The sequence below is a fragment of the Schistocerca piceifrons genome, chromosome 6, assembly GCF_021461385.2.
Source record: "Schistocerca piceifrons isolate TAMUIC-IGC-003096 chromosome 6, iqSchPice1.1, whole genome shotgun sequence".
Lineage (NCBI taxonomy): Eukaryota > Metazoa > Arthropoda > Insecta > Orthoptera > Acrididae > Schistocerca > Schistocerca piceifrons.
In genome coordinates, this window is record NC_060143.1 from 288,740,986 (window position 1) to 288,763,887 (window position 22,902).

The following is a 22,902-nucleotide window of genomic DNA, read 5'->3' on the forward strand; positions in this document are numbered from 1 at the left end:
GTAACTGATGGTGCTTCATGCATAGCTAGAGCAACTAAGGGGCTTTAGATTCCCTACCCCCCATATTATGTCTGTCACTTTCCTTGCAAGCGTTACAGAGTTGCAATCAGATTACTCTGAAGTGGACAAATTACAAGGGGCATTTGAAAAGTCAGAGAGATGGCACCACCGGCACGTATCAAGGTCATGTTTAGTTAGTAGCATCTTTCAAAAGAACGCACACCAAGTTTCAGCCATATTGGTCTATTTCTTTGTGTTTGGCATTGGTGTGAATCAGGGAAGTCGGGTGATTGTCAAAAATGGACGAAAAAGAATTTTGTGTAGTGGTTAAACGTTACTTTATGAAAGGTAAAATGTCTCGGGAGAGTAAAGAGAACTAACATTACAATGACTCTGCATCTTTGATTAGAACAGTTTATAAGTGGTTTCAAAATATTCGGAGTTGGCATATGGGCACAAGTGATGCTGAACGTTCTGGATGCCCTGTGGAGTTTATAACTCCAGAAATCATTGATAAAATTTGATGTGTCGACAGAAGTGCCGACACAGTGTGGTTTGAGGACACCGCAATGCACGCTATAAGCTCACGAAGGATGGCGTGAGGTCTGAAACAGGATACGTAATGAATGCTATAAAGAAAAGTACGTAGCTTCGCGAATACTTAACTTTAATCCATTCTTGTTTACATCTGGAGATTGTGGCGATACAAGTGAGACTCTTTAGATACAAGCTATGTAAGGCTAATGGCGCCTTGCTAGGTCGTAGCCATTGACTTAGCTGAAGGCTATTCTAACTATCTGCTCTGCAAATGAGCGAGGCTTCGTGAGTGTGCCTCGCTAGCTACGTCGTCCGTACAACTGGGGCGAGTGCTAGTGCGTCTCTCTAGACCTGCCGTGTGGTGGCACTCGGTCTGCTATCACTGAAAGTGGCGACACGCGGGTCCGACATGTACTAATGGACCGCGGCCGATTTAAAGCTACCACCTAGCAAGTGTGGTGTCTGGCAGTGACACCACATTCCTCCCCCGCAAATCGGCGAACGGTCGTGTTATAAGGCTTCTGCCCGCCGTGGGGAGGACCCCATGTTGACGTATGCGATGAGGTGGGGAGCCCAACAACAGGCGAGGCTGTGCCACCTGCACCCTGCCATTCGGTCCGAGGGGAGCTAGGAAACGCCTGAAAACCTAGTCCAGGGTGCACGTCAACATGCGGTGTATGCGCCCTTAGAGATATAGGAGGGGCCGAAGGGTCGACCTCCATTGCGTTCGGGCACCCGACGGGCGAAGACGACATCTGGTCCGGAGCGGGCAAAAGTTCCATGGCGGAGGACATCTGGTCACGGGAGACGATCGGCGGCGCGTGACCCAGGGAGGCGCCAGGCGGTAGCAGCGACGCGTCCACCGCTGGCGGCGGCGGCGGCGCACCGCCATGGGGCAAAATGGAAGGCAGCGTCGGTAACACCTGGGGATGAGGCGAGCCAGTAGATGGGTCCCCAGGGCGCTGACCGGACGGCACCGTCGCTGAAAGCAGACGGGGAGCGGCAGAACCCGGGCGACGGCAGAGGCGCAGCTGATTGAGATGCCGACGCACCTCACCAGAGGCCCCCAAAACCAAATACATCGCGCGGCCGAGGCAGCGAAGAATGCACCCTGTGAGCCAACGCCGTGAACCGCGATAGTTACGATAATAGACAACGTCGCCTGGAGCAAAAGCAGGTGGCTGCCGCTGCACAGGAACCTGATTCGGCGGATGCAGCAAAGACATCAAGGTTCGATGAGGACGACCGTGGAGTAACTCAGCCGGCGAGCGACCATCACGGGGCTGAGAGCGATACGAAGACAAAAAGAGCAACAACGCGTCCTCCCGAGAATGCGACTCTTTCAACTTAAACATCTGTGACTTGAAAGACCGGGCCAATCGTTCAGCAGCACCGTTCGACTGAGGCGAAAACGGCGCGGATGTCAGATGGTGAATACCATTGGCCCTGCAGAATGACTGAAATTCTGCGGACATGAATTGTGGGCCATTGTCTGAAACAATAGTCTCTGGAAGGCCTTCAATGCAAAAGATAGCAGATAACGCTTGGATGGTGGCAGATGACGACGTGGAAGACAACCAGACAACAAAAGGAAAATTACTGAAAGAATTGACCACAACCAACCATCGAGCATTCCAGAATGGGCCAGCAAAATCGATGTGCAAGCGTTGCCAAGGGGAAGTGGCTTTTGGCCATGCAAAGAAGTTCCGCGGGGGTGCGGATTGTTGTTCGGCACACGCCATCCAAGAAGAGCACATATTCGCAATCGCAGCATCGATTCCGAACCAAATACAGTGCTGACGAGCAAGTTGTTTCGTTTGCACTATACCCCAATGTCCTTGGTGAAGAAGCCGTAAGACAGAGGACTGTAACAAACGTGGGACCACGACTCTGGACTGATCATTATCAGAACGCAACAACAAAACACCATGTCGTACAAAAAGTCTCTCCTTGTGAGCAAAAATCGGCGAATCAACGGATCCTCGATCCGTGACTTTGACAAGGGCCATTGCGTAGCAACAAAACGCAAAATGGTAACAAGGACAGGGTCAGCAGCTGTGGCCGTAGCTACACGACGAAAATCAATCGGAAACGATTCGACCACGTCATCGGTTTCCGCATCAATGAACATGCAAGCAAGTTCGGAAGAATCGAATGCTTTATCCTCGGCAACAGGCAAACGGGACAACGCATCGACATTTCCGTGCTTAGCAGTGGACCGATACAAGATATCGTAGCGGTATTGCGAGAGGAAAATTGACCAGCGAATGAATTTCTGCGTTGTACGTGGAGGTACAGGCTTGTTCGGATGAAAAAGTGATGTCAAAGGTTTGTGGTCTGTGATGATGGTAAAGTGACGACCATACAAGAAATCATGGAACTTTGTAACACCAAATACGAGAGCCAAAGCTACTTTCTCTATCTGTGAATAATTTCTTTGCGCAGATGAGAGCTAATTTGACGCAAAGGCAATAGGGCGATCATGCAATCCATCTTTGTGCGCAAGCACAGCACCGATCCCGAAATCTGATGCATCTACCGTCAACAAAAGGGGTTTCTGGGGATCGAATGGCGTAAGCCAAGTATTAGAAAGCAACGCTGATTTCAACTGGCGAAAGGCGCGTTCGCATTCCATCGTCCAGACAAACGGAACACCTTGACGGCGTAAGCGATGAAGCGGAGCTGAAAGAGAAGAGGCATTGCGCACATTCAGTCACACCTTGTGATCCCAAATCGTGTAATGTTCTTGCTACCTCATCACGCAATGCGTGGGGAACATTGCGCGCTCTGAAAAATTTCGGTTGCGCGTTGACTTTCAGTTCCAAATGTGCTTCATAGTTCTTAGCGCAACCAAGGCCCGGTGCTAAAATGTCTGCAAATTCTTCACATAGACGAGAAACACTGGCGAAAGGCACAGTCTCGTTCACTGATTGACTATAGACATGTTAAACAATTGAAATAAATCTAAACCAAACAAGTTCACTGCAGTAGAAGAACGAAGAACGTAAAATGACACAAGTTTTGTTTGTCCCTTGTATGTTGCAAGAAGACTGCACTGTCCTAACACAGGGATATGCTGTCCTGAATAACTAGTGAGCTGAACGGTTGCGGCACGCAACAGAGGTTTGCCCAGTTGTTTGTACGTGTCGTGATTGATCAATGAAACTGCAGCTCCGGTATCGAGCTGGAATGGGATCACTTTGCCTTCAGAGTCCAAGTCTACAAAAAGTTTATTGTCCTGCCGACGACAAGAGCGACTGTCTCGTGCAATTTGAACTGATACAGGTACAGAAGCACTTGCGACCTGATGGGATTTCCGTCGACGTCGACGCACATGTTTTGTGGGACGAACACAGTCACTGTTAGAGAAAGTGGCACTGGACGGAATGGAATTAACTACATGAATGTCCATGGGCGAAGGTCCACGAGCCTGATTGTCCTTGGTTCGATTCCGGCGCGAAGCAAAGGGCCTGGAATGGTTGTGATTGTTCTGAGCTTTTTCTGGCAAACACTTTGAACATGTCCTTTCTTATTACAGTAAAAACAAATAGCTTGGCGTGACGGGCAAGTGTCACGCGAATGTCTAGTTGCACACCGCGGGCATGATTTCACTGCATTTGCTCGCTTACGCGGCACACGTGGAGAGCTAGGCGGCAGCTGCGCGGACAAGCGCGAGGGCTGTTTATCGTTCCGTGCAGCGCGCCCGGCGGGCCGGTTAATGTGACACACGGCTGGCGAAGTTTCAGATGATTCCTGTGCAAAGTCAAGTGTGTCTTGCCTATCCAATATGTCGATTACTTGTTGAAGGGAGGGATTAACTAGTTTCAAAATCTGTTCCCGTATACGAACATCAGAAACGTTCTGTGCAATTGCATCACGTACCATTGTATCTGAATAAGGGAGTCCACATTCACACTCAAAAGCACAATCCCTTGTAAGGCCTTGCAATATTGCAACCCACTCCCTATTAGTCTGACCGGCCGTACGTTTCGTACGAAAGAACGTATACCTTTTTGCAACGACATTGACTGTTTCTTTGAAATAGGCATCTAATGCCGACAAAATTTCGTCGTAGGACAGAGTTGCTACGTCGCGTCGGGGAAATAATTTCTCTATCACACGGTACGTTTGCACCCCTACACACGCCAATAAATGAGGCTGCCGCTCGTTACCTTGAATTCTGTAGGCGGCGAGATGAAATCCAAATTGGCATGACCACTCTGTCCATGTTTCCATCGCCGCATCATACAGTCAAAATGGGGGTGCAACTGCATGTTGTGGCTGCGGTAGCGGTGAAGCGGCGGCTGCCGCATCGTTTTGCATTGCACGTTGACCCTGAACGAGCTGTCCAGGGGCATCCAATAACGCCTGCGTCTGCTGATTCTGCGAGCGATAAAATTCGGACAGAACATCTGGCGAAGCCATGACACAAGTAAATGTAAGCAAGTAGAAAGAACAAGACCCTTTTTTGACTCGTCGCCATATGATGTGTCGACAGAAGTGCCGACACAGTGTGGTTTGAGGACACCGCAATGCGCGCTATAAGCTCACGAAGGATGGCGTGAGGTCTGAAACAGGATACGTAATGAATGCTATAAAGAAAAGTACGTAGCTTCGCGAATACTTAACTTTAATCCATTCTTGTTTACATCTGGAGATTGTGGCGATACAAGTGAGACTCTTTAGATACAAGCTATGTAAGGCTAATGGCGCCTTGCTAGGTCGTAGCCATTGGCTTAGCTGAAGGCTATTCTAACTATCTGCTCTGCAAATGAGCGAGGCTTCGTGAGTGTGCCTCGCTAGCTACGTCGTCTGTACAACTGGGGCGAGTGCTAGTGCGTCTCTCTAGACCTGCCGTGTGGTGGCGCTCGGTCTGCTATCACTGAAAGTGGCGACACGCGGGTCCGACATGTACTAATGGACCGCGGCCGATTTAAAGCTACCACCTAGCAAGTGTGGTGTCTGGCGGTGACACCACAAAATTCATGATATGGTGATGGATGACAGAAGAGTTAAGGTGCGCGAGTTTGCTAGTGCTGTGGGCATCTTGAAGGAACAGGTACATATTTTGCATAAACATTTGGACATGAGAAGGTTATCCGCAAGATAGGTTCTGCAACTGCTCACGCTTGACCAAAAACAGAATCGTGTGAACTGTTGCAAGGATGGTTTGAAGCTGTTCAGGAAGAATCCGCAGGACTTTAAGCGTCGTTTCATCACTGGGTGAAACATGGATACATTACTATACTCCTGAGGCCAAACAACAATGGGTTACCAAGGGAGAATCTGCACCAAAAAAGGCGAAGACCATTCCGTCGGCCATAAAGGTTATGGCGACTGTCTTTTGGGATTCGCAAGGGATAATCCTCATTCCCTATCTGGAAAAGGGTAAAACTATTATAGTTGCATATTATTCATCATCATTGGACCTTTTGAAAACAGAGCAGCAAGAAAAACACTGGCGATTGGATGCATAAAAGCCCTTTTCCATCACAACAATGCACCAGCGCACACACACCTCAGCAGTTGCGGTCACAAAATTAATGGAACTCGTTTCACATCATCATCCCCCCCCCCCTCCCCACATCCTCCTATTCTCCAGACTTGGCCCCCTCGGACTAGTATTTGCTCCCCAATTTGAAGAAATGGCAGGTGGGACAAAGATTTTATTCAAATGAGGAGGTGATTGCAGCAACTAATAGCTATTTTGCAGACTTGGACAATTCATATTATTCGGAAAGGATCAACAAATTAGAACAGCGTTGGACGAAGTGTATAAGTCTAAAAGGAGACTATGTCAAAAAATAAAAAGGTTTATCGTAAAAACATAAGTGGTTTTTATTTTTGCACAGACTTTCCAAACGCCTTCGTAGTACCCCGAGGCAAGAAAATCTCTGTGATATCTCAGCTATGGGTCAGAAATTCAAGGAACAAGCATCTTCACTGGCCCCTCCCTACGCAGCCTGTCTTTGCGCAATGGGGCTCTTGGCTTAACACTGCTGGCTGTTACTGCACCAATTTTTTTTAATTTTATTTTTTTTTTTCGAAGTTTCTAATTTGGAGACAGCTTCCTCTTAAGTCATCAGAAAATAAACAGTGCAGAAATGGTAAAATCATCTTATATAACAAAAAATACCTTGTTCCGCTTAATCATATGAGATTCATTTCACACCAGTCAACAAGAAATGCGTGCAGAATATTTTTAACAACATTCATATTTATTGGATGAGATTTGTGATGTTGTTTGCAGTAGATACACACACATACAATACATATTCCAATCATGAATATAACCGTTGCCATTTCTTTTTAGTACATCACATTTTGATGTACTAATTTTCTAAGCCACATTTTAATTGAGATTGCTGTCAAACATTTGTTACGTCATCTCTTACAAAACAAGATTTTTTACAGCTGTCACTCATGTCTACCTGTTCCTACAGTTTCCAGAATGTCAGCAGTTTTGAAAATTGAGATGTCTCCATTTGCAGTCTGAACAAAGCCTGTGCATAAGATTTGAGAAACAGTAAATAAAGTTTATATTCAGTCAAATAAAACATTTTCCACTATTTTACACCACTTCTACATCAAAGGCTTCTGATTTGACATTCCCAACTCCATATGCTTCTAATGCAATAGTGTCGCCAATCAAAACTTTCATATACTGATTTATTTTTATGTAATTTATTAGCCAGTCCGTTCTAAATGTCATATGTTGCGTGGCACTACAATCTTTGCGCCAAAATATTTTTCTCAGTCGGATTGTAAACTTGTCCTTTATATTGGCAGTAGATAATATAGCAGTGGCTAGTGCTTTGTGTTTAAAATCTTTTGATTCTGTACGGTTTTGGGTTTTTCGCTTGCCTGATTTCTGTCTTTAGGATATGTTTGGCATTATCTGACAAAATGACCCTTTTGTTTGCAGCTGTCAGATTGATTTTCTTTGCTTACAATGTGCTAAATATTTGTTATATGGTTTATTTCTGCAATTTTCTCTACATACGCATTTTTTGTTGCATGTGAAGCACAGAACTGTAAACTTTTGCTGCTGGCTTGTTTTGACAGATTGCTTATTTTGTTTAGAGATGAAAGTATTTTGGGATGTATTTGACTGTTTTGCCTCAGTTAATCTATGTTCTTCCAGTTGCAAACATTCAAATAATGTCAACATTTTTGTCAGCTGCTGCTACATTATCCCATGCAGTACGAAAATGGTGAAGCTTCGCATGTAACGTTCCAAGAATTCATGACAAAATTGAGCTCTCTTTCCGAGATATGCCTTCTGCTGTTAGAACTTCCATGTATTCTTGAATCTGCATACAGTTTGAATAGCTGATTTGCTGAGGCAGTATCATGAAAACAGGTGCCTGAAAGCCATCTCACTGTCATACAGCATTACCAGTTGTGGTAATGTCAAATGTTAATAAAAGCTGTGAATAAAATATTAGATACGTGTGTTTTCAGTCTAGAATTGGAGTACATTCCTTAAGAACACTCTTGCTAGCTGCTACGGAGAAATATAAAAACTAATCTTACAAGAAATTTTGAAGAAAAAATTTTTTTTCATCACACTGGAAGAAGCAGAACTGACATATTTTGACTAAAATAATATAAAAACAGTCTCAGATTTTATAGATGCATGTGATCCATCTTTTATCATGAGAATGTAAAAGTATTCAGAATTAAAAAATAAAATACCAAAATAGGTGGGAAACTGATCTGCCTGTGTAACAAAAAATTAATTCTTGTTGTTCCGTTGGACCTTGTAGAAACTTCCAGTGAGAATGTTGTTAAGAAAACTATGAATTTAATGTTGGTCGTGCCGAGATACCACTACTGTATTGTCACCTATGAAAACATTTTATTTAAAAGAGACTCCGTGCACGACAGTGCGCAAGTATAGCGTATGCTGTTGCCAGGATATCATTAACGTATTGTCACCTATGAACACATTTTATTTAAAAGAGACTCTGTGCACAACAGTGCACAAGTATAGGGTATGCTGCTGCTAGGATTTTAGTTCAGACAGCTGGCCTAAATAGTACCGAGAATATTCCCTACCTAAAGAATTTTTTTTTATTTGCAGCTCTCACTGACCCCTCCTCACTGCACCCGTAACCCAATACATTGTACAGAAGTAACTCTTGCTACTTTCAGCCAGTATTGCCATTGAAAATGAACAAAATGTATTTTTGCATGTGGCTTTGTAAAACCCAAGTTATATCAAAGTGCACTACAAAGAGTATTGGTCTCTGCATGCAGTAAGTGCATTCTAGACAAAACTTTGTTCTTGCTGCTGCAGTGTCTCTCCATCGTTACACTTTCTGAATAAAAAACCACGTGAACAGAGAAGACTGACAATGGAGGTCTCTGAGGCAGAATAATTAATTTTTTCATGAACCCCCTCAGGGGGCTCATGGTTCTTTCGTGAGTTCTTGTGTGGCGCTCACAGGGCCCCAAGCTACTGCAGCCCATTCGCCTACTCAAGCTGCATTTCCTTCTTTGTGGCCCCCCCCCCCATCCTCGTTCCTTCACAGCTGCCTCTCCTTCGGTGTTCTTACTTATGTCCACCTGGTTTCCTGTATTCCTTGCGATTTTGTTTCCCAAGCATTTTCTCTTTCATCCTTTTGTGTTTTTGGTCCCCTTAGGGGTTTGATCCCCACTTCTAAATTTTCCCTCTGTAGTGTGAACCTTCTGTCGAAGAACTTGCTCATTAGCATCTGTGGCTTGGCTTCCTCTCCCCTGTTACTTTCCCTCTTCCTTCCCCGCCGTAGCCCCCCTCCACCCCGTTAGGCCACCAGCATGTGTAGCCAGTCCATGTGGTGGGGCTGTTTATGTACCCATCTGGCTGAGCCTCTGACAACACAGGGATCTCTATTCCAATACCTGAGCTGTTGCCACCCCAGGTATGCCCAAGAATGATTGCTGGTATTCTGGAGCATAGGAACTTCTAGCAACGGCCTCCATGCTAGGTGGCCCTTACAGTGGCTGGATGGCACCCACGGGGAGAGCTTTAAGCTCCAATAAACTGACCGTTCTTTGACAGCCGTCTCTTTGAGTGGTAATGAGGATAATCGAATTCTGCTTATTAGGACTCTTGCCTTCCTTTGCTGGAGAGGATGGCCTGAGTCATCAGCTTGGAGTGACACACTTCTCCTGTACCTGGTCTGTACTAAGACAGCCGGGGTAGGGGGGGGGGGGGGGTCGTTCACCACCACAAAGCCACTAAAAAGAAAAAAAAGATTGCCTGCTACCACAACTCAGACACATGACACACACTCAGTGCACCCCAAGGTCACCCACTCTCTTTCAGTTCGGGATCTTACAGAAGCCTGCTCTCACGTTGTGCCCTGCCCTCCTCAACCTACGAAAGAGCAGAAGAGGAAACCCAAGTCCCAGGAGAAGGCTCCTCCCTTTGCCCCTTGGATGACTATCTCCCTCACCCCTCCACCCACAACCTTAGTCTGACATCTGTCTTATGGATGTCACCCCATTGTCATTGGTCAAGGATGATGACCGAGTAGCGTGATTGGTTCCAGCCCGTCCGCCTCCCACTTGGATACTCACTCCATGATTATTCAGTGGAACTGTAATGGATACTACCATCACCTCGGTGCAATCTCTTATTGCCTATTACTCAGCAGCTTCTATTGTTCCCCAGGATTCTCCTCTTACTGATGCTCACTCACCAACCCTTTACGGGTTTCGTGCTTTCTTCCAGAACCAGGTCAGTGCTTTTAGGGCTACTGGCGATGTCTGTGCATTGGTCCATACAGGTATTGTTAGTGCACGGATCCCACTTCATATCATATCGGAAGTGGTTGCTGTATGGTCCCACTTTTTGTGGTCACGGTCTGCAATCGGTGTCTCCCTCCTAACTGCCTTTCTTCAGCAACTCCCGCTTTCCCCTCACCCTCCCTTCTCCTTAGGGATTTTAATGCCCATCACCGTTTGTGGGGCAGTGCTTCGTCATCTTGTTGGGGGCTCCTCATTGTCCAATTTTTTGTGGACCACGACCTGTGCCTTCTGAATAATGGTTTCCCTGCTCATTTTAGTGCTACATAAGGCACATTCTTTGCAGTTACGCTTTTGCTCTCTTCTTCTCCCCTACTTCCTTTCTTATACTGGTCACCGTACTATGACCTGTGTAGTAGTGACCGCTTTCCAGTGATTCTCTCATTCCCTTCCTGCCTCCCAATGTCCAGGTTTCGCCACTGGACTTCCCATTGTGCCAATTGACCTCACAGGTCATTTCTCCACCTTCTTTCTCAGGTTGTATAGATGAAGTTGTCTGTGATGTGTCTGATAAAATAATCCGTGCTGCCAGCATTGCCATTCCTCACTTGAAGTGCCCTGTTCACCGTCGGCCAGTTCTGTGGTGGAGCACTAACACTTTGCCTCCTCTAGATTTTTCTGTCCTTTCAGGAGGGGCAGTCTCCAGTTGATCATCTGCCACAGTTCAGCAGGCCTTTTCTTAGCACTGCCATTTTATTGCAATTTTCTTCGATATTTGTAAGGCCTACGACACAGTTTGGTGCCATCACATCGTTCTTATGCTCGATGAGTGGAATCTTAGGGCTCCCTCCTGGTTTTTATTCCCCAGTTACTCTTCCACCGGTCGTTCAGAGTCCAGGTTGGCTCTGTTCTTAGTTCTCCGCAGACCCAGGAGAATGGCATTCTACAGGGTTCTGTATTAAGGTCCTTTTTCTAATCAAAATTAATGGACTTTTGACCTCTTCCAAATCATTGATCACTCTGCTCTGTATGTGGGTGATTTCTGTATTTGGGCTAGCTCCCAATTGGAGAGCTCAGCAGAACAGGTCCAGGATGCCAACCGGCATGCTTCCATGTGGACATTCACACGCATTTATCAAGTAAGTCAACGATGGTGCATTTCTGTTGGCATACTATGGTTCATCCTGAACCAGAGTTCTACCTAGATGCCCAACACGTGACTGTGGTCCTGCAGTTCTGTTTCTTGGGTTTTCTTTTTGTCAACAAGCTTACTTGTTTGCCCCCTTATCAGTCATCTGAAGGTTGGCTGTACGTGTAAACTCGGTGTTCATTGCTTTCGTGCCCACACCTCTTGGGATGTAGATCATTCAACCCTTCTCTGCCCTTACTGGCTATTAGTTCTGTCCCATCTGGACTACAGTTGTCAAGTTTATAGATTAGCTGCCCCTTCCATGCTGCTCCTCTTGCACCCAGTTCACCATTGTGATATCGGTGTAGCATCTAGTGCTTTCCACACCAGCCCTGTTTATAGTCTTCTGGTTGACACTGGGATTGCTCCCCTTTAGATTCAGCTGTCCCAGATCCTGGTTTCCTATGCCACCAGTATCACTCATCCCCTGCTCACTCTTCCTATTCTATTTTTTTCACAGTTTCAGGTCATTACCCTTCCACAGCCCACTTTCGGGTGGGTTTACCAGTTGGGCTCTGCCTCACTTCTCTCCAGCATGACTTCCATCTCCCCTCCTTATCCTCTTCCCCACGTTCTTTCCCGACCCCCCCCCCCCCTCCTCCCGCCTTGCTTAGTTCCTCGGCCTCGGATTCAGATGGATTTGATCAGGAACCAGATGCCTCCATTGTTCCAGTAGTGTTCCATTGTTTCTTCCAGATGCTCTTACAGGAGTTTCAGGATGACGTTCTTTTACACTGATGGCTCTAAATCTGCTGATGATCCTGTGGGATATGTCTTCTATTGGCACAGAAAACCATCTCTTGCCTGCCACGTGTGGGGTGTTGACTGTGGAATTGGTAGCCATCTATTGGGGTCTCTGATTTATTAAACAGTCCTACCTCACCCAAGTTTTATTAGCCACAAACTCAGTGAGTGGGTTTCAGGCTCTCACTCGGTGTTTTTCTGCCACCCCTGGTCTATGCCATCCGTGACCTCCTAGCTAATCGTGATGTTGCTTGTTCAGTTGATTTCCTTTGGGTTCTTGGCCATGTAGGTATTCCAGGTAATGAAATTGCTGATCATCTGGCTGAGGGCCGCAACCACCTATCCCCCATTCTCCATGACCCCTCTGGGGACAGATTCACAGCTTTACATCAAATGTCTTTTTGCTCAATCTTGGGCTGACCCTTAGGAGGTCATGCCCCTGTGTAATAAAATTGGCACCATAAAGGAGACCACCACCATGTGGCATTCTTCCCTGTGTCCCTCCTGGTGAGTATCTGCTATCCTTTGCCATCTTCGTATTGGCCATATTAGGTTCACCCATTGGTTTTTACTCCGTCACGAGCCCCCTGCCTCCCTTACAGTTGTGGGGCTCCGCTCACAGTGATCCATATTTTGCTGGACTGCCCTTGCCTTTCGGCCTTTTGCACTAAATATGCCCTCCCACCTTCTTTGTCTCAGATGTTAGCGAACAATCCTTGCATGGTTAGGCTGTTTTCAGTTTTCTTCATGAAAGTCGTTTGTGCTTTCAGGTATATGTCCTTGAATTTTCCTCTAGCATATTTGAGTCTCTCAGCATAGGCATTGGTTACAGAGTCTTTCGCCATGCCTCCACCCCGGCCAGGTCCCCCCCCCCCCCCCTTTTTTCTCTACTTTTGTCTGATTTGTTTCCCCTTTTCTTGTGCCTTCTTCCCCAGGTGTCGTCCCTGTTCTGTTGTGATAATGGTATGATGTGGGTGTTGGAACGAGTCTGTGGTGGTACTGGTGCCCTATCATGCATAGCATTTCTGGGGCACCCCTGCTCTCCCAGTTTCCACCTATCCTGCGCCTCTTCTTTCTTCTTCATGCTGCCCTGATGCCCCTTTTCCCTCATTGTTTGTACGTTATCCCTTTCCTTGACTGGGCTGTGCTGTTTGTGTTGTTCATTCCTTGATTCCTGCCATCCTAGATTGTGGGACCAATGGTCTCACTGTTTGGTTCCCTCCCTAAAACAATCAGTCAACCAACCAACAAACATTTTTCATCTAGATCACCCTTTATTTTTCCACCTGTTGGATGCGCTTCTCCGCCGTAGTATCGAAGCACAGTTCTACGCACTAACTTATTTTCAGAATTGTCAAATTCTGTAATTCCAGTTTTCATCTATATTTTTTTCTTGGAAATTCAAAACTGGTGCTCATATCTAGAGATTCTGCTGACGTTACTGCACAAAATTTACATTATTCCTGGCTTCTTCCCTTTCAGCCAGATCAGTAAAAAACTGCAGTACATCTGATGTGACAATTTTATATTGCTTCCAAATGTCTTCTCACCCTTTGCACTCACCAACAGGAGTAGCATTACACATGGGCCCATGCTCCTGCATTTTACTCACTACTGTGAACTGTGCCATGGAAGATTGAAACCACCCATGAACAGATGATATCACACAGAAAGAGAGATCATTCAGCTGGCACTGACCTTGTGCTCTGTTAACAGTGTACGTGTGGCTACAAAGTCATGAGGCATAGTGCCGGCAGATTCCAGGGAGTGGGTGTGACCTTGAGGTGTCTCAATTTTGCGATGGCCATAGTAGTATTGTATTAGGAGCAAAAAATTTCTTTGCAAACCTTCAGTGGTTAAATCTTATTTCTTACCATGGATTGTTTCTATACAACTTCTTAGACTTTAATGTTAAGTCTAGCTTAAATTGCTAAAAGATGTAATTGACATTTCCATTGTGTTTCTCTGACAAAAGTTCCATTTATGACTTAATAGAATCCGTTGAAAACAGACAAATATCTAGTATCTGTGACGTTAAAGTGTATAATTGACTTCCCTAACTGTGTGTTTATTGATGATTAATAAAATAATTACATCCTCTTCATTCAGTGATGCTACTCCAGACTGGCCCATAACCTGTCGATAAATTTCGATTTTAGTTGCAACTATCTATTTGGTGATGTTTACAGGAGCACATGTTAACATCTTTACATCCAGCGTGCTTGGACAAGAAACAACTTACTGGGCAAAGAGTAATTACTGTAATGTTACTTTAAAAAAAAAGATACGTGGAACATACACACGTCAAACCAAGTTTTGCATCGCCTCGGTTCCGGAACCTGTGCAGAAAATTGGAGTAGAGATCAACATAAACATCATTTCCGCTTTCTTTATTGCTCATGAAAACCACACATTGCATGTTGTACCACCATACAGCGAGACCTTAAGAGGTGGTCGTGCAGATTGCTGTACACACTGGTACCTCTTAATACCCAGTAGCATGTCCTCTTGCACTGATGAATGCCTGTATACTAAGTGGCATACTTTCTACAAGTTCATCAAGGCACTGTTGGTCCAGATTTTCCCACTCCTCAATGGCGATTCGGCATGGATCCCTCAAAGTGGTTGGTGGGTCACGTCGTCCATAAACAGCCCTTTTCAATCTGTCCCAGGCATGTTCAGTAGGGTTCATGTCTGGAGATCATGTGGCCACTCTAGTCCACCGATGTCGTTATCCTGAAGAAAGTCATTCACAAGATGTGCACAATGGGGGCATGAATTGATGTCCATGAAGATGAGTGCCTCGCCAATATGCTGTTGATATTTTTGCGCTATTGGTTGGAGGATGGCAGTCATTCCATGACCACCAGCGGCGTACGTCAGCCCCACATAATGCCACCCCAAAACATCAAGAACCTCCACCTTGATGCACACGCTGGATAGTGTGTCTGAGGCGTTCAGCCTGATTGGGTTGTCTCCAAACACGTCTCAGACGATTGTCTGGTTGAAGGCATATGTGACCCTCATCAGTGAAGAGAACGTGATGCCAATCTTGAGCGGTCCATTCAGCACATTGTTGGGGGGGCCCATCTGTACCATGCTGCATCGTGTTGTGGTTGCAAAGATGGACCTCGCCATGGATGTCAGGAATGAAGTTGCGCATCATGCAGCCTAGTGTGCACAGTTTGAGTCACAACACAATGTCCTGTGGCTGCACGAAAAGTATTAGTCAACATGGTGGTGTTGCTCTCAGGGTTCCCCCAAGCCATAATCTTTAGGTAGCGGTCATCCACTGCCGTAGTAGCCATTGGGCAGCCTGAGTGAGGCATGTCATCGATAGTTCCTGTCTCTGTATCTCCTCCATGTCCGCACAACATCACTTTGGTTCACTCAGAGACATCTGCATACATCTCCTTTTGAGAGCCCTTCCTGGCACAAAGTACCAGTACAGATGCGATCAAACCGCGGTATTGACAGACTAGGCGTAGTTGAACTACAGACAACAGAAGCGGTGCACCTCCTTCCTGGTGGAGTGAATGGAACTGATCAGCTGTCAGACCCCCTCTATCTAATACGCGCTGTTCAGGCATGGTTGTTTACATCTTTGGGCGGGTTTAGAGACATCTGTGAACAGTCAAAGGGACTGTGTCTGTGATATAATATCCACAGTCAACATCTGTCTTCAAGAGTTCTGGGAACCGGGGTGATGGAAAACTGTTTTTGATGTGTGTTCATAAAAAAAAACTTGCACAACATCCAACAACAAAATGAAGAAAAATAATTAATTCTCAACATGCAAATTGTGTTGGCAATAACGAAAACTAATTAAAATTTTGGCCATGTTTTTTTCCCTACACATTATTTTAAAACATTGAAGTTCTTACATGTGATCATGCTTAACATTGTAAAAAATCAGGTTCTAACCTGATAAATGCGGTATGATTAAACATGATACACATTGCCCATTTTAAACTTCTGATGCAACTAGAAGCTTTATATGCAAATGAACATCTTTCCTGATGCACACCCATATATTTGAGGAAGAGGTTATTATTGGAAAATAAAAACGCCAACTAGCTGTTGTATAATTGCTTTAACTATCAAAATAAAAAACTTACATTTTTACACATTTATGCATTGCAGAAAAAAAAATATTCCATGCACATGAAACTATGTGGACAAATTTGGCATATCATTGACACCTGCTTGCTATGTTTGATGGCATGCTTTCACCCACTTGCTTTGGAGAGTTTGTGGTATCAGCTGTTAAAATGTCTTATCACTGGAGTTTCAACCAGTTTGTGATTGCCATTCATTGATGTCTCCCAAACATCGTCAATCCCAAGTAACGCATTTGCAACAGCCTTGGGGAAAGCAGTGATACCCATTTTTTGTTTTGTAATTTGAACATACAAAGTATGAGCATTTACAAGAGTAAATGATGATTAATTGAAACCCCCAGCTGCCGAATCGTCACCTTAGTAGGCGTGACTAATGAGTGGATGGGCAAAGTACCTATTAGGAACATTACTTATGTACATTGTGGACAGTTCGGAATGTGGGTCTCACGAGAAGCATCAGAGAGATAAGTCCCTGCAGTCGCGCTATTCATCTGTGTCCTCGGTGGCTCAGATGGATAGAGCGTCTGGCATGTAAACAGCAGATCCTGGGTTTGAGTCCCGGTAGGGGCACACGTTTTCAGCTGCCCCCACCAAGGTACTGTATGTCAACAACACCTGTCGGCAGCTGAGGGTTTCAATTAATTATCATTTATTCTAGAGAAGCTGCACGGTCATCAATGGTATCTGTTCTTTAAAGAACAGCTACTATTTTCATATATATTTACAAGAGTAGTATTGTATAGTAATTTAAAGGCCACTTTGTGATACCGCTTCACTGACTTCCTCAAGCATGAGCCATAGGTTTTCTTTTTATCTGAAAGATCAATGAAGCGCTTGACTACATTGTAATCCACGATTGCATTTGGTTTTTTCACTTCACCTCTCCTTGTTTTCACAGCCACAAGCTCAGGTTTGTGTTTGGTTGTCAAAAAAATAATTATTATGTCCCTCTTGTCACATCACTTTCTAACAACCACCTTTGAATTGCTTTCTGCAATCATTGTTTCCCCCTTCAACTTTTTTGTCATGAAAGTTTTCAGATTACTCCTCCTCTTTGCGCATAGTGTTCCCACCAGATGAGTTCGTTTTTCTAGAAGAATGTGCACCAACTTCATAGAAGTGTAAAAGTTATCTACAAAGAGTGTCCTTTCAGAATTCAAAAGTGAATCCATTAACTCTAAAAAGTTGCTGTTGTTAAGTCTATAGCATAATTTATTTTCCACAATACACTTTAACATTCCAAGTATATTCACCTACAGCACACACTTTGTATAATGTCACTCCATATTGAAAACAGTTTTCCAGGAATGTACTGGTGAAATCGTAACCTTCCACGAAATCGAACCATTGTTTCATAGATACAAACAGCTTCACGTGGAATGAAAGCTTCCTGGAATTTTGTGTTCAGAGAATTCACAAGCTTCCTAATTTTGGACACCTTGTTATGTTCATCTTTGTTTTGTCGCAAAAATGTATGCAACTGAGGAACAAATCAAACATATTTCAGGACTTGATAGAAGACACCTGGTTTTTTGAAAAGCGGATTCTGGCCCCCAGAATCCTCCAATCTTGGTTTATGATCAAGCCCCATCACAACATAAGCCCCATAAATTTCCTCAAATTATCAACACTGATATTACTCCATAAAGTCAGTCTGGATGATGGTGATAATGTTCATGCAGCTATTCCACTAACAATCTTTCGCTCAGCATAATGGTTTGTTTCATTCACTATGAGATTGCACATTTCTTCACCAAGAAAAAAAAATTGTAGACATCAATGGGATGACTATTTGCAGGTAGATTGTCCAAAAGTGCATTGCTTATTCCACAGTTACCAGAAGAAAAAAGTTGAGGTTTCCCTTTACATCAAACCACTTCATTCATGAAGTAGGGAACCCATCAGCACAAGAGATCTCTTCAGGTAACGTCTCACTTTCACGGTTTTTGTCAGTGGAAGATGAAACTTTGTTTGCAACATTTATAGACGTATTATTCGTAACTTGCATATGTACCTTCTGTTTCTTCAGAGGAATTATTTCATCTTCACTACTACTCTCGATCAAGGAATGAGCACAGTAATCTGGGTCGGAATCGCTACCACTTCCAAACAGTGATTCACCTGATAAACTCGATTCCTCCAACCATTTTCGGATTCTGTCCTCATGTGAATCCATTTTTCACCATACATCCACAAAATCTTACTGAAAACAAGCACTACTCACGCCACATCTGTAAACAAAATTTCAGTGCCAGCAAGGAACATGTATTGATGCTACATTGTAAACGGGTAACAATTGCCTGTCAGCCATTGCTGCCACTACAAAACCAACATCACAGTACTTCTCCCACTGGCCAGTATTATTCGACGCCGATTTGATTCCAACGCAGGTGTGATCGTGTATGCACCACAGGCAAATACTCTCAAACCCTCGCATGATCGAATATGATGGACATGGCGAAAATGGAAAAATTAATGTGCGTCAAATATGATGCACATGGTGTTGAAGTGCTAATAGCAAGTTAACTTCGAGGTATACTCAGAAATAAGAAATAAATATGATACAGTTTTAAGTTTTATTGTGATTGTCTTTAACAATTATGAATTATCAAATTATAACTACACACATTATTACTTTTCCAGTTACATTACCAATATTTGTGGCTTGGCTTTTTTTAGTGTCAGCATTATTGTAGCCAAGATAGACACGAAGCCCACGCCCACAACAGTAGTGAGAGTTTATATGCTAACTGGCTCTGCAGATGATGAAGAGATTGAAGAAATATATTATGAAATAAAAGAAATATTCAGATAGTTAAGAGGGACTGGAATTCAATAGTAGGAAAAGAAAGGGAAGGAAAAATAGTATGTGAATGTGGACTAGGGGAAAGGAATGAAAGAGGAAGCTGTCTGTTGGAATTTTGCACAGAGAGTAATTTAATAATAGCTAACATTTGGTTTAAGAATCTTGAAAGAAGGTTATATACATGGAAGGAACCTGGAAACATTGGCAGGTTTCAGACTGATTGTGGTACTCATCATCTCAGCCTTTTCCCATGTCATGTGGGGTTGGCGTTGCTTTGCTGGATCCTTCTCTTCCATAAATGCCTATCTAGTGTTTCTTCTCTTAGCCACCCTTTCTCCTGTAGGCCCCCTGCTATCTTGTCTTTCCATCTCAGTTTCAGTCTTCCTCTTCTCCTTAAGTCATCAATTTCTAGGTCTTAAAACCCTTCTCCCCACATAGTACTCCCCTCTTCTCTGCACATGTCCATACCATCTTAGCCTACTTTCTTGGATCTTCTTCCCTCTGGGCCCCACTTTCACTGTTCCCCTGATGTACTGATTCCTGAGCCTATCCTTTCGTGTCACCCCACTCATCCACCTTAACATTCTCATTTCTGCCACTTCCATCTTATAAGTCGATGGGAATGGAAGGGAAGTAGGGAGTGAGACAGGGTAGCAGCCTATCCCCAATGTTATTCAGTCTGTATATCGAGTGAGCAGTAAAGGAAACAAAAGAAAGTTTCATGTTTAGGAGTTTGAGTTCAAGGAGGAGAAATAAAAAGCTTTAAGGTTTGCCAATGACATTGTAATTCAGTCAGAGACAGAAAATGACTTGCAAGAGTATTTGAACAGAATGGACAGTGTCTTGAAACAAGGATGTAAGATGAACATCAACAAAAACAAAACAAGGATAGTGGAATGTAGCCGAATTAAATCAGGTGATGCTGAGGGCATTAGATTAAGAAATGAGACACTTAAAGTACTAGAAGAGTTTTGCTATTTGGGCAGCAAAATAACTGATGATGGTTGAAGTAGGGAGAATATAAAATGTAGACTGGCAACGGCAAGGAAAGAAATTTGTTAACATTGAGTATAGATTTAAGCATCAGGAAGTATTTTCTTGAAAGTATTTGTGTGGAGTGTAGCCGTGTACAGAAGTGAAACATGGACAATAAATAGTTTAGACAAGACGAGAATAGAAGCTTTTTAAATGTGATCCTACAGAAGAATGCTGAAGAACAGATGGGTAAATCATGTAACTAATGAGGTGGCACTGAAAAGAATTGGGGAGAAAATAAATTTGTGGCACACCTTGACTAGAAGAATGGATCGGTTGGTACGACACATTCTGAGAGATCAAGGAATGACCAATTTAGTACTTCGTGGAGGGGGGGGGGGGGGGGGGGGGGTATAAAAATCGTAGAGGGAGACCAAGAGGTGAATACAGTAAACAGATCCAGAAGGATGTAGCTTGCATTAGTTACTCAGAGATGAAGAGGTCTGCACCGGATAGAGTAGCATGGAGTGCTGCATCAAACCTGTCTTCAGACTGAAGACCACAACAACAGTGTCTCTGTTCTCACTTCGAGAGTGAGTTACATAATACTGGAAATCTGACAGTATTTCTATGACTAACAAACATAGGTTCCATAAAATGATAATTATGTATGCATATAGTATAATGAATCAATAGTTACAATCAGGGCCAGTAGGCCCAAATGACAAGCCATTGCTTGGGATGCTAGAGGTATCAGAATTGTAAGATATGTTACAGGACGTATCACAGTTTGTAGTGGTTGAGGTGCCAAGTTGAAAGGGACAACAAGTGCAAGATTAGTATACAGTGTGTCATAGTTAGTAGTAAAAACTGACAGATGATGGTGTACGAGGGAAAAGGGTGGTAGGAGGGCGTGTTAAATAATAAGTCACTTGTGTGGGGAAAATGTTCTTGAAAATGGCCCTTCTTACAATGATTGAAACATAAAAATTACAATAATAAGCATTAACGTGCCTTATAAAAGCTAGATCAGCTTGTTTACTAAAGAGTGTAGCACATATTTCACTTAGTTCACCTTATTCTGTTGTATTGCAATTTGCATCTTTCCTAATTTTTCTCACACACTCCTTCAGCTTTTCTCTACCTCTACGTCTGTATTCTGCAAGCCATAGTACGATATGTGGCAAAAAGTATTTTGCGCACAAGTATTACAAGTTCAAATAAAATTTTAGATGTGTAACACGTTCAACATTAACTTTTTCAATTACTCAATATGATTATTGTTTTGAGGATATGTTTATTTGTATTTGTTTCCTTGTTCTAGTGTAAATAATGTGCACCTGAAGTTGGTAAAGTGTTTTTTTGATACAATGTGCACTAAGATCCCTATGCCCTTTGCCATTGCCACCCATTTTCGAATTTTTAGTTTATGTGTTAGATATTAGCTGAAATAAAATATTTCAAATTAAGACTATATTTTTTATTTGCTAAGCCTGAATAATGAGTATCAACAAAATTACAAACATTTTTTTCTTTTCCAGAGTCAACAGGAAATTTGTTTATGAACAGATAGAAATTGAAGGCACTGACATTATCATAAAAAACAAATTTAAATGAAAAGTAAACTTCTGCTGCCTTCTTTTGTGAAGAAGTTTTACAATCTGCATGCATGGAAATGTGCTTTCAGATTTTAAAATTTGTGTTATTTACAGAAAGTGTCTGTGAAGTTAAATTGTTTTGTATCATTACGGAATGGTTTACCTTTTATTGAAATGAGGAAGTTCATTCACATAAAAGGAATAGGCAATCGAATTATGTGATCGTTTGTTTTGTGAAGTAATATATACAGGAATTGAATATTCTTACAGAATTAATATAACAAAATATGACTGAAGTACTGTGACATCTTGTATGCTATTGGTTTGTACAGCAGAATCTAAGTTGGAGATGTCAATTCCAATATTGATGTGAACAAATAAATATGTAACTCTAATCTGCACCTTCTTATTTTTACCCGTATTATCGTACTTCATTTGTATATTTACTTGGTCCTAAATAGATCTATTCCTCATTACAGTGGCTGTAGTTTAATAATTAACTATTTCGTCCACTCATTGTGTGAGGGCTCGCTTGCATATATAATACAGGTAATCATACTGTAGCTGCAACCACATTGAAGGGATATTTGTGAGGAGGCCAGACTAACAAGGTTTCTGAAGAGGATCGGCAACCTTTTCAGGGCAACATGCTGGATGATTGACTAATCTTGCCCTGCAATACTGAGTCAGAGCATGAAATGTTGGAGCCCCTAATTGGGTGGGTAGGGTAAGTAAGTTACAAATCAGAAATGGAACTTTAGTGGGGATTGGTGGTATATGGCACATAAACAAGTCTTCTGTACAGGTGACTTCTCATCCGATCCAGTAAGTCTCCCCTGATCCCGAGTTCTGCATGACTTTTCCGAACTCTACCCCTTTTCCTAAACCTCTCCAGTGTGTTTCCTACACCCCTCTTCATTCTCCTTCAACCCTTCTGCTGGAAGGAGAAGCCACTGGTTCCGAAAGCTTGTGTAAGTAAAACCTTTTTTTATGTGCGTGTTCTCCTGCCGCCGGTTGGAGATTCGATTTTTATCTATCCATTTACATTATATTGTCAAAAATTTATTATTTTCGTTTTTATAAGTTATTGTTAGAGAGAGAGGGAATCAGGGAGGAAAAAAGTCTGTTAAGAAATAATAAAAATATTGATTCAAATTTTCAGTTTCATTTTCTGAATCACTAGTCGACATACTGAGA

At 43.3% G+C, this 22,902-nt stretch overlaps 1 protein-coding gene across 1 annotated transcript in view; it reads left to right on the plus strand.

Moving 5' to 3' along the window:
• LOC124802774 (ARL14 effector protein-like) overlaps positions 1 to 22,100 on the plus strand; it is a 97,202-nt gene extending 75,102 nt beyond the window's left edge. Inside the window, exon 4 of the mRNA XM_047263770.1 lies at positions 21,649 to 22,100. Within this exon, the coding sequence (XP_047119726.1) occupies positions 21,649 to 21,724 (76 nt within the window). The 3' untranslated portion in view covers positions 21,725 to 22,100. The remainder of the gene's footprint in view (positions 1 to 21,648) is intronic.
• The last annotated feature ends 802 nt before the right edge of the window (positions 22,101 to 22,902 follow it).